The sequence below is a fragment of the Microcaecilia unicolor genome, chromosome 13 (genome assembly GCF_901765095.1).
Source record: "Microcaecilia unicolor chromosome 13, aMicUni1.1, whole genome shotgun sequence".
Classification (NCBI taxonomy): domain Eukaryota; kingdom Metazoa; phylum Chordata; class Amphibia; order Gymnophiona; family Siphonopidae; genus Microcaecilia; species Microcaecilia unicolor.
In genome coordinates this window covers 5,052,392-5,069,700 of record NC_044043.1, presented here as the reverse complement: position 1 = coordinate 5,069,700, position 17,309 = coordinate 5,052,392, and the positions used below count along the sequence as shown (strand labels likewise).

The window sequence follows — 17,309 nt, the reverse complement described above, 5'->3', positions numbered from 1 at the left end:
CAAGTCCCATTCTATTTCCCTTTTGTAATTCTTTCAGCTGCCTGCATATGTTCATTTAAATATCTGGAGAACAGAGATGTGGGTAAGGGAATCAAAAAACAGTCAAATCCACAGGTTCCAATTGTTTGACATTACTTAGAATGTCAAAAATGGCCTGACACATACCATATGAACCCACTAAAGTCCCCTGAACTCAGCTGCCCCCATTGGCTCAGGGAAAAAAAATAGATGCAATTTAAAGGCATTTCAAAAATAAACTTATCTGCAAATCTTTTAACTAAGAAAGAATAACGACTACTATTATATATTATGTTAGAAGTACAGAGTTCCGATAAAAGCTTTTATTTTTCCAAGAACTTACCTGAATCTTCCAGACAGGTTTGCCTGCACATGCTGTCTAAATTCAGGGTATTTTGTAGCCAAATGTGCAAAGTCGGGTGGTTTATCCTTGTATCGATTTCTTGGATGCATGGACTTATTAAGAGCCATCCTACAAATATGAAAAAAATAAGCAAGCAGTAAAAGAAACTACCGGAAAACACAAGGAAGCTTCCTGAAACTGACAGCTAACGTCTAACTATCAAAAATATATGTTAAAAGGGAAGAAAGTGAAAAATGGTTCTGCAAGCCGAAGGCCACACGCAACAACAGTTAAATTCTATAAATGGAGCCTAAAGTTAGGCAGCAATTGCGCACCCAGTTACAAGTGTAACATAATTAACTAATTGGCACTTAATTGCAGATAAGTACCGATAATTGGTATTAAGCACTAGTTATGTCCTTGTTCTGTTAGCTGAGCACCTAACTTCTCTCACACGCAACTAATGAGCATGTCAGAGGCATTTTGATTAATCTCGCGTGCAATTTATGGAAGAGTTGCATTTAGGTGACCAACTGCCACATTTAGGCATCACTGATTATGCCAGCCATAGACATGGTGTTATGACCAAACTTTGAGGGGTTTTAACCCTTATTCACTTGTTCAGAACCCTTATTTTATCAATCCTCACTTTAATATTCCCTTATCTCTTGTTTGTCCTAATTAGATTGTAAGCTCTGTCGAGCAGGGACTGTCTCTTCATGTTCAAGTGTACAGCGCTGTGTACGTCTAGTAGCGCTTTACAAATGATAAGTAGTAGTAGTCTTTTACTAAGCCGTGGTAGCATTTTTAGCTCACGGTAGAAATCAACTGGCAGTAAACACCGAGATGCCCATTATATTCCTATGAGCGTCTCGGCATTTACTGCCAGCTGATTTCTACCACGGCTTAGTAAAATACCCCCTTTAGGTGTGACCACTTAACGCTGGACTTGCGTTAGTATTCTGTTAAAAGATTTGGCATCTAGCTATGCCATTACAGAATTCTATGCCCAGTTTTTTTTGGCAACTAACTTTTAGCTACCTATATCGGTTTTACCCCAAAGCTCTTACCAACCAAGGAAGCGTACAAGTACAGTTTAACTCACAATTTTTTAAGCCGCACAGCAATCATGTAACAGAAATATGATAAATATCAGAATACCACAATAGATAGCATGGGAAAACAATGTCGCAATACAACTAAGACATCTTACATTGGGCATGCAGGACATTGGCTTAAGTTCAATGTGAATAAAACTGCGATCCCATTGATAGGAGCTCAGAATCGCCCAATTCCTAAGAAGAATCCTACACTAGGAGGTAACGAAATAACTTTGCAATATAGTTTATTCATGAGTTAAAGTGTTATTCTCAATTCTCATCTGCCCTTCAAGAATCAGGTTAATCGTGTAGCCAGGTTAACCTTTAATAACTTGAAAATGCTCCAACAAATTCAGGCATATTTTTTTGTTAGATGACCTCCGGAAACCAGTGTTTATAATATTGTGTATCGATTACTGTAATGCAGGGGGTCCCAACCCAGTCCTCAGGGCATATCCAGCCACTCAAGTTTTCAGGTTATCTACAATGACTATGCATGAGATAAACTTGCATCCACTGCCTTCATAGTTTGCAAATCTATTTTATGCACATTTATTGTAATTATCCTGAAAACCTGACTGGAACGGTGTGTACTGAGGAGTGGGCTTAGAACCTCTACTGTAATGTATTATACCTGGCTATCCCAAAGAAGGTTTTGACAAAGCTCCAGTTGATCCAGAACAGAAATTGTAAATAAACCATAATTATGTTATTAAGGTAATAGTGGGCAAACAAATACAACAGTGCTTTCTCCACTGCTTAAATCCTTGCACCGATTACCAATTAAGGCATGTATATTTATGAACATTTATACCCCACTTTTTCCCACATGATGCAGACTCAAAGTGCCTTACAATGCACAGATGAATCAATTACAATTACATTAGATAGAGGAGAAGGAACAGGGTAAGAAGGAAAAGGAAGAGGGAAGAGAGACTAACATGGACAGTGGAAATCCAGATGCTGAGATGGACCAGAGTGGCTCGAACAGTTCTCGGCAAGGCAATCCACAATTGGGAAACTGTAGCAAGTGAAGACGAAGCGCAGAAGAAACAGTAGTATGCGGCCAGGAGAGTGGTAGTGATCACCAGAGGCAGACGACAGCAGCTGGAGGCGGACAATGCCGGCGGGCCCAGGATGTCAACGGCCATTTATAATTTCATGATTCCAAGAGGATCCAAAGCTTCTTCTTCCTCCTCTTCCACCTTCTGGTCCTCTGTTTTTTTGGGTCCTGGGATTGTCAATGTCTTAAATCAAGGATCCATATCTGGAGTACTATCTTCTTTGAAAAAAATCCAAGGGTTCACTTTATTTCTCTTCTTCCTCATGCTCATTGTCAAAAATATTTTTACTTTTTGCATCAACGATATTTGTAGATTTGGACCCTAAGAATTCTAGAAATAGGGAACTGGTCGCAAGATCCTTATCCTTGGAGATAAACTTCATGATCTCATCAAATGCTGTTCTTCGCTCTCTGATAACAGATTCTCCAACAAATAATACTTTCCTTGGTACTGGTGGAACAGATATATGTGGATAATGAGAAGCCAGTTTATGGTAAAACTCTTCAATCTCACTATACTTTTTAGAGACCACAAACTGAACCACATCTTCGGGCTTGTGCTTTGCAGATTTGAATGCAGCGAACCACCAGAATACGATACTCTACATGGCCAGACATCATCTTCCCACGAATCTCTTCATACTCCGGGACAGACATCTATCCCAGTATGAGAATTCTGAATTTGCCTCGTGGTGACCAGGATAGTGGGCATGGCTGGAGCAGAAGAGACAGCACCAGTCCCTGCTCCGCTTTTCCGTCTCGCGGCGTCCTGCGGTCGTTGGCGGCTCCGGCTGACAATCACGAGACTAAGCAAGCCTCGGGAAGTGCCAACGGCGGCTGCTGCTGATCAGGGGTGCACCGTGTTACTCAATAGCAACTAGTCAAGGAAAGAAGGAGGGAGGGAAATGCTAGATTGGCAAGTGCACATGGTGGGCTCCCAAGCTGCAAAGGACTCAAATACAAATCAACCTATGCATCCAGCTTTTCCTACATAAGCACACAACTAAGGAACGCATTACCAAAAGCCGTGAAAACAACTTATGATCACCTAAACTTCCGGAAATCATTAAAAACTAACCTGTTCAAAAAGGCATACCCTACCAACCGAACTTAAATGCCTGTACCTGGCAACACAATGAAACCAAAGCTCGTAACGGACATATAACTTTTCCTCTCTACAATTCCCTAATGTATCTGTACACACAAACCTTATTCTACCACAACATTACTGTATTTGTTCATACTGGAATTAGCGAACGCCTTTACGGTACTATGTAAGCCACATTGAGCCTGCAAATAGGTGGGAAAATGTGGGATACAAATGTAACAAGTAAATAAGTTGCTGTGCTTTTCCGCAAACAAACCTTTTCCGGAGAGGGGAAGGCGGTAGAACTAGAGGACATGAAATGAGATTGAAGGGGGGCAGACACAAGAAAAATGTCAGGAAGTATTTTTTCACAGAGAAAGTGGTGGATGCTTGGAATGCCCTCCCGCGGGAGGTGGTGGAGAGGAAAACGGTAACGGAATTCAAACATGCGTGGGATAAACATAAAGGAATCCTCCTAAGAGGGAAGGGATCCCCAGAAGCTTAGCCGGTGGTGGGAGGCAGGGCTGGTGGTTGGGAGGTGGGGATAGTGCTGGGCAGACTTATACGGTCTGTGCCCTGAAAAAGACAGGTACAAATCAAGGTAAGGTATACACAAAAAATGGCACATGTGAGTTTATCTTGTTGGGCAGACTGGATGGACCGTGCAGGTCTTTTTCTGCCGTCATCTACTAAGTTACTATGTTCAGTTAAAATATTGCACGGTGCTAGTCCTATTTGTCGGCTCAACTAATATCGCAATTCAATTACTGTACTTTGCATTGAACATCAAGAAAGAGCTCGTCTACCTTCTCTTGGGTAACCAGTAATGAACTCGTTTTTTGAGGCTGCACCCCAAATTCTTTGCCTACAAATCTAAGGATAGAAAATTATTTGCCCTGGTTTACAAAACTCCTTAAAACTATTTTATTTCAATACTGTTTTGATGATTGAATACTGTAACTTTTTTATTGCTCTGTATTTTTATATTTTGTAGTTTTTACTTTATAACGATTGTTATTTTTTCCTTAAATTGTTTGATCTCTTCTCTCCTCCTCTCAATAGTAATGAGTGGCATGTAATGATTTTTTTTTAACATTTATGTTCTTGCTGTTCTTATTTCAATGTGGCCACTTTTCTTACTTGAAGGATTTCTCTTGAATGTATATTTTCAGATTTAATAAATATTAAAATTAAATTTAAAAAAAAAGGAAAGGAGTGGTAGATGCCTGGATTGCCCTCCTGGTGGTAGGCAAAAAAACAGTGATGGAATTCAAGAAGGTGTGGGATAAACAGAGGATCCCCATAGAGCAAGGGGACAGAATCAAAACAAAACTTACAAGTCTTTCACACTTAAAAAAAAAAAAGACATAGAGCAGTATAGGTTACATAGAGCAGCAGCAATAACCGTAAAAAGAGGCACAGAGAGATGCAACCTACACAGAGCAGGAGGCACAAATCTACTTTACTAGGCAGACTAAATAGTAACATAGTAGATGACTGCAGAAAAAGACCTACACGGTCCATCCAGTCTGCCCAACAAGATAAACTCACGTGCCATTTTTTGTGTATACCTTACCTTGATTTGTACCTGTCTTTTTCAGGGCACAGACCGTATAAGTCTGCCCTGCACTATCCCCGCCCCCCAGCCACCCGCCCGCCTCCCACCACCGGCTCTGGCACTGTCCGTATAAGTCTGCCCAGCACTATCTCCGCCTCCCACCACCAGCTCTGGCACAGATCGTATAAGTCTGCCCAGCACTATCCCCATCTCCCAACCACCTGCCCTGCCTCCCACCACCGGCTAAACAGTAGATACTGGTGTTTATCTACTGTCATCTACTGCGTTAAATGTTGAGTATCATTTCTGAGTTACAAGATCTATATATTCCCAAGCTACCATTATTTATTACAAGAAAAAAAAAATCATATTTATTGATTGTAAAATACAACAAAAGGTTATGCTTCATAAAACTGATATCAGTAGCCAACAGTACCCTATCACAAGGCCTGCTGAGTGCACTGACAACACTGAAGAATTCAGTGGCCCTTTTACTCAGCTGCAGTAAAAGGGGTCGTGCACTAGTGGCTGTTTTTGCTGCACACCGAGGACCTTTTTACCGCTACGGGTGAAAAGGCCGAAAAAAGAAATGGCCATGCAGTAAGATTGCACTTACAATGAGGCTAAATACTCTGTACTACATACGTTATGTATAGTTTTGGTAATGTACTTGGAAATCTAGTTGATGTACGCTCTACATTGGCAGTGTGCCTTTGAGCGGAAAAATGGTTGTAAGATGGAAGTCTGTTACTCTTATTAATAAAAACATTTAAAAAAAAACCCAATGAGGCTATGCCAGGGGGTGGGGGATCACTTGGCACCACCCACTGAGGTAGCGGTAAGGGCTCCTAGGGCCGGTGGAACGCAGTAAGCAGGTATGAATGGCAGGGGGGGTGCCAACATTCAGGGGGCACCAGAGATTGCTATGCTTACACTTGCTTATCCCCCCACCCACCACAGCAATGACCCCATCCGCCCTGGTGGTATAGTAGTCTCTGCGGCTGCCCACTGCCGCTACTTTGTCTCTGGCGCTCTCCGCTTTTTTGTGCCACGGACAGCCCCGCTGTATTTTAAAAATGGCTGCCGAGACTGCCGCCGAAGTCTCAACAGCCATTTTGGGAAAACACAGTGGTGCCCACAACAAAGTAGAAAAAAGCGGAGAGCGCCAGAGACGGAGTAGAAGCAGTGGGCAGGTGAGAGTGGGATTCTTTTCTGTCCCCGCAGGGGGCCACTACTGTAGGACTCTAATATGCTGGAGGGGAGATGGAGACATTACTGCAGCGGTGGTGGGGAGGCAGGCTTTGGCACAGTATAAGTCATCACAAGGACAAAATATAAGGAAACCAATGGACTGCATTAGGGGCTTAAAGAAAGACATTTTTTTTTATTATGTTGACTTGTCCCCGAAACATGCTCAAAAACAGAATAATTCATTTGTACAAATGAGATTAGGTGTGATTCCATGTGCCCCAATGAAAGAAGAGTTTAATTTTACTTCCAATCTTTATAACACCAGGTTTTCCAACGCACATTACAACAGTTAAAATGAACCCATTAGTAAACAGGATATCCTCACTGGCATTTGGCCATATATTACTGTATTGTATAGAACAGTGTAGAAAAAGGAACACTATAGCCTTTATTAGTGTTGTTTCCACCAGCTACAATACGTTTTTAAGCAGTTTTAGTGATATTCAATTTTATTTCATATTTATATCTACATATGGGAAGCGATCAAATAAATTAAAAAGCTGTAGAGTAAAAAACAAAAAAAAACTTTTGGTCTTCACCTTTTAAGGCACTGGGCTGAAAAGGGATGTGGGAGAAAGGGGAAGAAGGATGAGAGAAAGGAGATGCTGGACAGGGAGGGGAGGGGAGGAGCACCAACTGATAGTTTGCAGGGGGTGTCAGAGACCCAAGCACCAGCCCTGAGAGCTCCAGCGTTAACCCAGCAGTAAGCGGGCAGCGCTGCCAGGTAACTGCTGCAGAAATGCCACGCGCTGGGGGTAGAACTACAGCCAGCACCCGAGCTGAGCCTGCAGTAGTTGCAGATTGCCACACAGCTTAGTAAAAGGGCCTCAGACAGCAAACAAGGAATGCCTCTTCAGGTCTGAAAAGCATGTGACATAAATACCAATGCAGAATGTCACTTATTCATTCTGCTCTCTGGCACCAGTTGCCAAAGTTGTGCTGCAAGATGACATAGGAACCAACTTTTCAAAACGATTGGGGGGTGCTAAGCCTAATGGAAATAAGCCCTCCCTGGACACGTACAAGGAATTTTCGCAATATTGGGGGTGCTCAAGCACCCACAGAGTCGGCTCCTATGGGGAAAACCCATATTCCAGGGAGTAGCTCTGAACCTTACTATGTTTACTCATCGGTCTCTTTCTGAACAATCCCTACCATCCCACAAGGGCACAGCTCAATCCTGTAGGCGATCAGCTATTGTAATAGTGATGTAGGGAAAACCACAGGAGCCAACTTTTCAAAATTATTGGGGGTGCTAAACCCAATGGAAATAACCCCTCCCTGGACACAAGTACGAGGAATTTTCTCAATATTGGGGGTGCTCAAGCACCCACAGAGTCGGCTCCTATGGGGAAAACCCATATTCCAGGGAGTAGCTCTGAACCTTACTATGTTTACTCATCGGTCTCTTTCTGAACAATCCCTACCATCCCACAAGGGCACAACGCAATCCTGTAGGCGATCAGCTCCTGTAATAGTGATGTAGGGAAAACCCATATTCCAGGGAGTAGCTCTGAACCTTACTATGTTTACTCATCGGTCTCTTTCTGAACAATCCCTACCATCCCACAAGGGCACAACGCAATCCTGTAGGCGATCAGCTCCTGTAATAGTGATGTAGGGAAAACCCATATTCCAGGGAGTAGCTCTGAACCTTACTATGTTTACTCATCGGTCTCTTTCTGAACAATCCCTACCATCCCACAAGGGCACAACGCAATCCTGTAGGCGATCAGCTCCTGTAATAGTGATGTAGGGAAAACCCATATTCCAGGGAGTAGCTCTGAACCTTACTATGTTTACTCATCGGTCTCTTTCTGAACAATCCCTACCATCCCACAAGGGCACAGCTCAATCCTGTAGGCGATCAGCTATTGTAATAGTGATGTAGGGAAAACCACAGGAGCCAACTTTTCAAAATTATTGGGGGTGCTAAACCCAATGGAAATAACCCCTCCCTGGACACAAGTACGAGGAATTTTCTCAATATTGGGGGTGCTCAAGCACCCACAGAGTCGGCTCCTATGGGGAAAACCCATATTCCAGGGAGTAGCTCTGAACCTTACTATGTTTACTCATTGGTCTCTTTCTGAACAATCCCTACCATCCCACAAGGGCACAACGCAATCCTGTAGGCGATCAGCTCCTGTAATAGTGATGTAGGGAAAACCCATATTCCAGGGAGTAGCTCTGAACCTTACTATGTTTACTCATCGGTCTCTTTCTGAACAATCCCTACCATCCCACAAGGGCACAACGCAATCCTGTAGGCGATCAGCTCCTGTAATAGTGATGTAGGGAAAACCCACATTCCAGGGAGTAGCTCTGAACCTTACTATGTTTACTCATCGGTCTCTTTCTGAACAATCCCTACCATCCCACAAGGGCACAGCTCAATCCTGTAGGCGATCAGCTATTGTAATAGTGATGTAGGGAAAACCACAGGAGCCAACTTTTCAAAATTATTGGGGGTGCTAAACCCAATGGAAATAACCCCTCCCTGGACACACGTACGAGGAATTTTCTCAATATTGGGGGTGCTCAAGCACCCACAGAGTCGGCTCCTATGGGGAAAACCCATATTCCAGGGAGTAGCTCTGAACCTTACTATGTTTACTCATTGGTCTCTTTCTGAACAATCCCTACCATCCCACAAGGGCACAACGCAATCCCGTAGGCGATCAGCTCCTGTAATAGTGATGTAGGGAAAACCCATATTCCAGGGAGTAGCTCTGAACCTTACTATGTTTACTCATCGGTCTCTTTCTGAACAATCCCTACCATCCCACAAGGGCACAACGCAATCCTGTAGGCGATCAGCTCCTGTAATAGTGATGTAGGGAAAACCCATATTCCAGGGAGTAGCTCTGAACCTTACTATGTTTACTCATCGGTCTCTTTCTGAACAATCCCTACCATCCCACAAGGGCACAGCTCAATCCTGTAGGCGATCAGCTATTGTAATAGTGATGTAGGGAAAACCACAGGAGCCAACTTTTCAAAATTATTGGGGGTGCTAAACCCAATGGAAATAACCCCTCCCTGGACACAAGTACGAGGAATTTTCTCAATATTGGGGGTGCTCAAGCACCCACAGAGTCGGCTCCTATGGGGAAAACCCATATTCCAGGGAGTAGCTCTGAACCTTACTATGTTTACTCATTGGTCTCTTTCTGAACAATCCCTACCATCCCACAAGGGCACAACGCAATCCTGTAGGCGATCAGCTCCTGTAATAGTGATGTAGGGAAAACCCATATTCCAGGGAGTAGCTCTGAACCTTACTATGTTTACTCATCGGTCTCTTTCTGAACAATCCCTACCATCCCACAAGAGCACAACGCAATCCTGTAGGCGATCAGCTCCTGTAATAGTGATGTAGGGAAAACCCATATTCCAGGGAGTAGCTCTGAACCTTACTATGTTTACTCATCGGTCTCTTTCTGAACAATCCCTACCATCCCACAAGGGCACAGCTCAATCCTGTAGGCGATCAGCTATTGTAATAGTGATGTAGGGAAAACCACAGGAGCCAACTTTTCAAAATTATTGGGGGTGCTAAACCCAATGGAAATAACCCCTCCCTGGACACAAGTACGAGGAATTTTCTCAATATTGGGGGTGCTCAAGCACCCACAGAGTCGGCTCCTATGGGGAAAACCCATATTCCAGGGAGTAGCTCTGAACCTTACTATGTTTACTCATTGGTCTCTTTCTGAACAATCCCTACCATCCCACAAGGGCACAACGCAATCCTGTAGGCGATCAGCTCCTGTAATAGTGATGTAGGGAAAACCCATATTCCAGGGAGTAGCTCTGAACCTTACTATGTTTACTCATCGGTCTCTTTCTGAACAATCCCTACCATCCCACAAGGGCACAACGCAATCCTGTAGGCGATCAGCTCCTGTAATAGTGATGTAGGGAAAACCCATATTCCAGGGAGTAGCTCTGAACCTTACTATGTTTACTCATCGGTCTCTTTCTGAACAATCCCTACCATCCCACAAGGGCACAGCTCAATCCTGTAGGCGATCAGCTATTGTAATAGTGATGTAGGGAAAACCACAGGAGCCAACTTTTCAAAATTATTGGGGGTGCTAAACCCAATGGAAATAACCCCTCCCTGGACACAAGTACGAGGAATTTTCTCAATATTGGGGGTGCTCAAGCACCCACAGAGTCGGCTCCTATGGGGAAAACCCATATTCCAGGGAGTAGCTCTGAACCTTACTATGTTTACTCATCGGTCTCTTTCTGAACAATCCCTACCATCCCACAAGGGCACAACGCAATCCTGTAGGCGATCAGCTCCTGTAATAGTGATGTAGGGAAAACCCATATTCCAGGGAGTAGCTCTGAACCTTACTATGTTTACTCATCGGTCTCTTTCTGAACAATCCCTACCATCCCACAAGGGCACAGCTCAATCCTGTAGGCGATCAGCTATTGTAATAGTGATGTAGGGAAAACCACAGGAGCCAACTTTTCAAAATTATTGGGGGTGCTAAACCCAATGGAAATAACCCCTCCCTGGACACAAGTACGAGGAATTTTCTCAATATTGGGGGTGCTCAAGCACCCACAGAGTCGGCTCCTATGGGGAAAACCCATATTCCAGGGAGTAGCTCTGAACCTTACTATGTTTACTCATCGGTCTCTTTCTGAACAATCCCTACCATCCCACAAGGGCACAACGCAATCCTGTAGGCGATCAGCTCCTGTAATAGTGATGTAGGGAAAACCCATATTCCAGGGAGTAGCTCTGAACCTTACTATGTTTACTCATCGGTCTCTTTCTGAACAATCCCTACCATCCCACAAGAGCACAGCTCAATCCTGTAGGCGATCAGCTCCTGTAATAGTGATGTAGGGAAAACCCATATTCCAGGGAGTAGCTCTGAACCTTACTATGTTTACTCATCGGTCTCTTTCTGAACAATCCCTACCATCCCACAAGGGCACAACGCAATCCTGTAGGCGATCAGCTCCTGTAATAGTGATGTAGGGAAAACCCATATTCCAGGGAGTAGCTCTGAACCTTACTATGTTTACTCATCGGTCTCTTTCTGAACAATCCCTACCATCCCACAAGGGCACAGCTCAATCCTGTAGGCGATCAGCTCCTGTAATAGTGATGTAGGGAAAACCCATATTCCAGGGAGTAGCTCTGAACCTTACTATGTTTACTCATCGGTCTCTTTCTGAACAATCCCTACCATCCCACAAGGGCACAACGCAATCCTGTAGGCGATCAGCTCCTGTAATAGTGATGTAGGGAAAACCCATATTCCAGGGAGTAGCTCTGAACCTTACTATGTTTACTCATCGGTCTCTTTCTGAACAATCCCTACCATCCCACAAGGGCACAGCTCAATCCTGTAGGCGATCAGCTCCTGTAATAGTGATGTAGGGAAAACCCATATTCCAGGGAGTAGCTCTGAACCTTACTATGTTTACTCATCGGTCTCTTTCTGAACAATCCCTACCATCCCACAAGGGCACAGCTCAATCCTGTAGGCGATCAGCTATTGTAATAGTGATGTAGGGAAAACCACAGGAGCCAACTTTTCAAAATTATTGGGGGTGCTAAACCCAATGGAAATAACCCCTCCCTGGACACAAGTACGAGGAATTTTCTCAATATTGGGGGTGCTCAAGCACCCACAGAGTCGGCTCCTATGGGGAAAACCCATATTCCAGGGAGTAGCTCTGAACCTTACTATGTTTACTCATTGGTCTCTTTCTGAACAATCCCTACCATCCCACAAGGGCACAACGCAATCCTGTAGGCGATCAGCTCCTGTAATAGTGATGTAGGGAAAACCCATATTCCAGGGAGTAGCTCTGAACCTTACTATGTTTACTCATCGGTCTCTTTCTGAACAATCCCTACCATCCCACAAGGGCACAACGCAATCCTGTAGGCGATCAGCTCCTGTAATAGTGATGTAGGGAAAACCCATATTCCAGGGAGTAGCTCTGAACCTTACTATGTTTACTCATCGGTCTCTTTCTGAACAATCCCTACCATCCCACAAGGGCACAGCTCAATCCTGTAGGCGATCAGCTATTGTAATAGTGATGTAGGGAAAACCACAGGAGCCAACTTTTCAAAATTATTGGGGGTGCTAAACCCAATGGAAATAACCCCTCCCTGGACACAAGTACGAGGAATTTTCTCAATATTGGGGGTGCTCAAGCACCCACAGAGTCGGCTCCTATGGGGAAAACCCATATTCCAGGGAGTAGCTCTGAACCTTACTATGTTTACTCATTGGTCTCTTTCTGAACAATCCCTACCATCCCACAAGGGCACAACGCAATCCTGTAGGCGATCAGCTCCTGTAATAGTGATGTAGGGAAAACCCATATTCCAGGGAGTAGCTCTGAACCTTACTATGTTTACTCATCGGTCTCTTTCTGAACAATCCCTACCATCCCACAAGGGCACAACGCAATCCTGTAGGCGATCAGCTCCTGTAATAGTGATGTAGGGAAAACCCATATTCCAGGGAGTAGCTCTGAACCTTACTATGTTTACTCATCGGTCTCTTTCTGAACAATCCCTACCATCCCACAAGGGCACAGCTCAATCCTGTAGGTGATCAGCTATTGTAATAGTGATGTAGGGAAAACCACAGGAGCCAACTTTTCAAAATTATTGGGGGTGCTAAACCCAATGGAAATAACCCCTCCCTGGACACAAGTACAAGGAATTTTCTCAATATTGGGGGTGCTCAAGCACCCACAGAGTCGGCTCCTATGGGGAAAACCCATATTCCAGGGAGTAGCTCTGAACCTTACTATGTTTACTCATTGGTCTCTTTCTGAACAATCCCTACCATCCCACAAGGGCACAACGCAATCCTGTAGGCGATCAGCTCCTGTAATAGTGATGTAGGGAAAACCCATATTCCAGGGAGTAGCTCTGAACCTTACTATGTTTACTCATCGGTCTCTTTCTGAACAATCCCTACCATCCCACAAGGGCACAACGCAATCCTGTAGGCGATCAGCTCCTGTAATAGTGATGTAGGGAAAACCCATATTCCAGGGAGTAGCTCTGAACCTTACTATGTTTACTCATCGGTCTCTTTCTGAACAATCCCTACCATCCCACAAGGGCACAGCTCAATCCTGTAGGCGATCAGTTATTGTAATAGTGATGTAGGGAAAACCACAGGAGCCAACTTTTCAAAATTATTGGGGGTGCTAAACCCAATGGAAATAACCCCTCCCTGGACACAAGTACGAGGAATTTTCTCAATATTGGGGGTGCTCAAGCACCCACAGAGTCGGCTCCTATGGGGAAAACCCATATTCCAGGGAGTAGCTCTGAACCTTACTATGTTTACTCATTGGTCTCTTTCTGAACAATCCCTACCATCCCACAAGGGCACAACGCAATCCTGTAGGCGATCAGCTCCTGTAATAGTGATGTAGGGAAAACCCATATTCCAGGGAGTAGCTCTGAACCTTACTATGTTTACTCATCGGTCTCTTTCTGAACAATCCCTACCATCCCACAAGGGCACAACGCAATCCTGTAGGCGATCAGCTCCTGTAATAGTGATGTAGGGAAAACCCATATTCCAGGGAGTAGCTCTGAACCTTACTATGTTTACTCATCGGTCTCTTTCTGAACAATCCCTACCATCCCACAAGGGCACAGCTCAATCCTGTAGGCGATCAGCTCCTGTAATAGTGATGTAGGGAAAACCACAGGAGCCAACTTTTCAAAATTATTGGGGGTGCTAAACCCAATGGAAATAACCCCTCCCTGGACACAAGTACGAGGAATTTTCTCAATATTGGGGGTGCTCAAGCACCCACAGAGTCGGCTCCTATGGGGAAAACCCATATTCCAGGGAGTAGCTCTGAACCTTACTATGTTTACTCATCGGTCTCTTTCTGAACAATCCCTACCATCCCACAAGGGCACAACGCAATCCTGTAGGCGATCAGCTCCTGTAATAGTGATGTAGGGAAAACCCATATTCCAGGGAGTAGCTCTGAACCTTACTATGTTTACTCATCGGTCTCTTTCTGAACAATCCCTACCATCCCACAAGGGCACAACGCAATCCTGTAGGCGATCAGCTCCTGTAATAGTGATGTAGGGAAAACCCATATTCCAGGGAGTAGCTCTGAACCTTACTATGTTTACTCATCGGTCTCTTTCTGAACAATCCCTACCATCCCACAAGGGCACAGCTCAATCCTGTAGGCGATCAGCTATTGTAATAGTGATGTAGGGAAAACCACAGGAGCCAACTTTTCAAAATTATTGGGGGTGCTAAACCCAATGGAAATAACCCCTCCCTGGACACAAGTACGAGGAATTTTCTCAATATTGGGGGTGCTCAAGCACCCACAGAGTCGGCTCCTATGGGGAAAACCCATATTCCAGGGAGTAGCTCTGAACCTTACTATGTTTACTCATCGGTCTCTTTCTGAACAATCCCTACCATCCCACAAGAGCACAGCTCAATCCTGTAGGCGATCAGCTCCTGTAATAGTGATGTAGGGAAAACCCATATTCCAGGGAGTAGCTCTGAACCTTACTATGTTTACTCATCGGTCTCTTTCTGAACAATCCCTACCATCCCACAAGGGCACAGCGCAATCCTGTAGGCGATCAGCTCCTGTAATAGTGATGTAGGGAAAACCCATATTCCAGGGAGTAGCTCTGAACCTTACTATGTTTACTCATCGGTCTCTTTCTGAACAATCCCTACCATCCCACAAGAGCACAACGCAATCCTGTAGGCGATCAGCTCCTGTAATAGTGATGTAGGGAAAACCCATATTCCAGGGAGTAGCTCTGAACCTTACTATGTTTACTCATCGGTCTCTTTCTGAACAATCCCTACCATCCCACAAGGGCACAGCTCAATCCTGTAGGCGATCAGCTCCTGTAATAGTGATGTAGGGAAAACCCATATTCCAGGGAGTAGCTCTGAACCTTACTATGTTTACTCATCGGTCTCTTTCTGAACAATCCCTACCATCCCACAAGGGCACAACGCAATCCTGTAGGCGATCAGCTCCTGTAATAGTGATGTAGGGAAAACCCATATTCCAGGGAGTAGCTCTGAACCTTACTATGTTTACTCATCGGTCTCTTTCTGAACAATCCCTACCATCCCACAAGGGCACAGCTCAATCCTGTAGGCGATCAGCTCCTGTAATAGTGATGTAGGGAAAACCCATATTCCAGGGAGTAGCTCTGAACCTTACTATGTTTACTCATCGGTCTCTTTCTGAACAATCCCTACCATCCCACAAGGGCACAACGCAATCCTGTAGGCGATCAGCTCCTGTAATAGTGATGTAGGGAAAACCCATATTCCAGGGAGTAGCTCTGAACCTTACTATGTTTACTCATCGGTCTCTTTCTGAACAATCCCTACCATCCCACAAGGGCACAGCTCAATCCTGTAGGCGATCAGCTCCTGTAATAGTGATGTAGGGAAAACCCATATTCCAGGGAGTAGCTCTGAACCTTACTATGTTTACTCATCGGTCTCTTTCTGAACAATCCCTACCATCCCACAAGGGCACAACGCAATCCTGTAGGCGATCAGCTCCTGTAATAGTGATGTAGGGAAAACCCATATTCCAGGGAGTAGCTCTGAACCTTACTATGTTTACTCATCGGTCTCTTTCTGAACAATCCCTACCATCCCACAAGGGCACAGCTCAATCCTGTAGGCGATCAGCTCCTGTAATAGTGATGTAGGGAAAACCACAGGAGCCAACTTTTCAAAATTATTGGGGGTGCTAAACCCAATGGAAATAACCCCTCCCTGGACACAAGTACGAGGAATTTTCTCAATATTGGGGGTGCAGAGTTGGCTCCTTTGGGCAGAGATACCATGGGGGAGGGGGACCAACCTACCCTCCTCGTGTACCAGTTGTCCCTCTCTCCCCGATCCAACATGTGTCTCCCTCAACCTCATACCTGATACTACTCATGTTGTAAGCCACTTTGAGCCTGCAAAGAGGTGGGAAACAAATGCAACAAATAAATACAGAAATATCACTCATCACTACCTGAAACTTTCTTTCTCCAATGCACCGTCCACTTGACTTCTGTGACGTCGTCTGCCCGCCTCCCCGGAAATAGGAAACTGCGAAGCCAGGACGCTGGGGATTTAAAAGAGTTGCGTCAGGGAGGGCGGGGCGAAGCTGTGGGCGGGGCGTTCGACTTCGCTTGGAACGTGGAAGTAGAGCGAGAGCTACGTCAGAGAAGGGCGTTTGCAGGAGTCTCTCAGTGATCAACTACCTACCCGGGGTGTTCTAAGAAGACGTCAAAGTACCGCCTTCTCCTTCCTCCAATAGTTCAGCACAGTCAGGAGGAGAAAGAACCAGAGACGGCATGAGCCTCTCTGGTTGAAGCCAGTAGGCGGAGCTTGCCGCCACATTGACTCACTCAAATCAATAGGAAACACATTAGAAATAAAGGACTGTCTAGGCAGTAAAAAGTCTAAAGCTATTACAGGATTTTTGTTTTATTTATTTGACAGATTTTTTTTAATTTATTTATTTGTAAGCTTTCCATTTTTATTTATTTATTGCATTTTTCCCACCTTTTTGCGGGCTCAGTGTGGCTTACAATACCATTATGAATAATGAGAATACAATTTGTTACAATTCAGGTTATGGATTACACTAGACTTTGAGCCCGTAAAAACGGGCTATTATAGGAAGGGGGGGGGGGTTGAAAGGCCCGCCCCCACCGCCGAGTTCGCCGCTGCCCCTCCCCCTCCGAGTTCGCGCCCCCCCACCGAGCCGCCGCCACCCACCTTCCTCCCGGCCGGGCCCTCGCTCCGCTATTGAAACAGCGAGGGTCCGGGAACGCAGCACTGAGCTCTGCTGAGCTG

At 44.9% G+C, this 17,309-nt stretch overlaps 2 protein-coding genes across 2 annotated transcripts in view; both read right to left on the bottom strand.

Moving 5' to 3' along the window:
* The window catches only part of METTL16 (methyltransferase like 16), a 137,785-nt gene extending 121,139 nt beyond the window's left edge, over positions 1 to 16,646 (bottom strand). The window contains exons 1-2 of the mRNA XM_030185901.1: positions 16,480 to 16,646; positions 362 to 490 (exon numbers count right to left, since the gene is read on the bottom strand). Coding sequence (XP_030041761.1) covers positions 362 to 489 — 128 coding nt within the window. The 5' untranslated portion in view covers position 490; positions 16,480 to 16,646. The remainder of the gene's footprint in view (positions 1 to 361; positions 491 to 16,479) is intronic.
* On the bottom strand, positions 2,626 to 3,381 carry LOC115456672 (HCLS1-binding protein 3-like). The gene is given in 3 exon segments (XM_030185902.1): positions 2,626 to 3,106; positions 3,108 to 3,176; positions 3,178 to 3,381. Coding segments are annotated over 3 exon segments (465 nt in total). The 5' UTR covers positions 3,237 to 3,381; the 3' UTR covers positions 2,626 to 2,769.
* Positions 16,647 to 17,309: the final 663 nt, after the last annotated feature.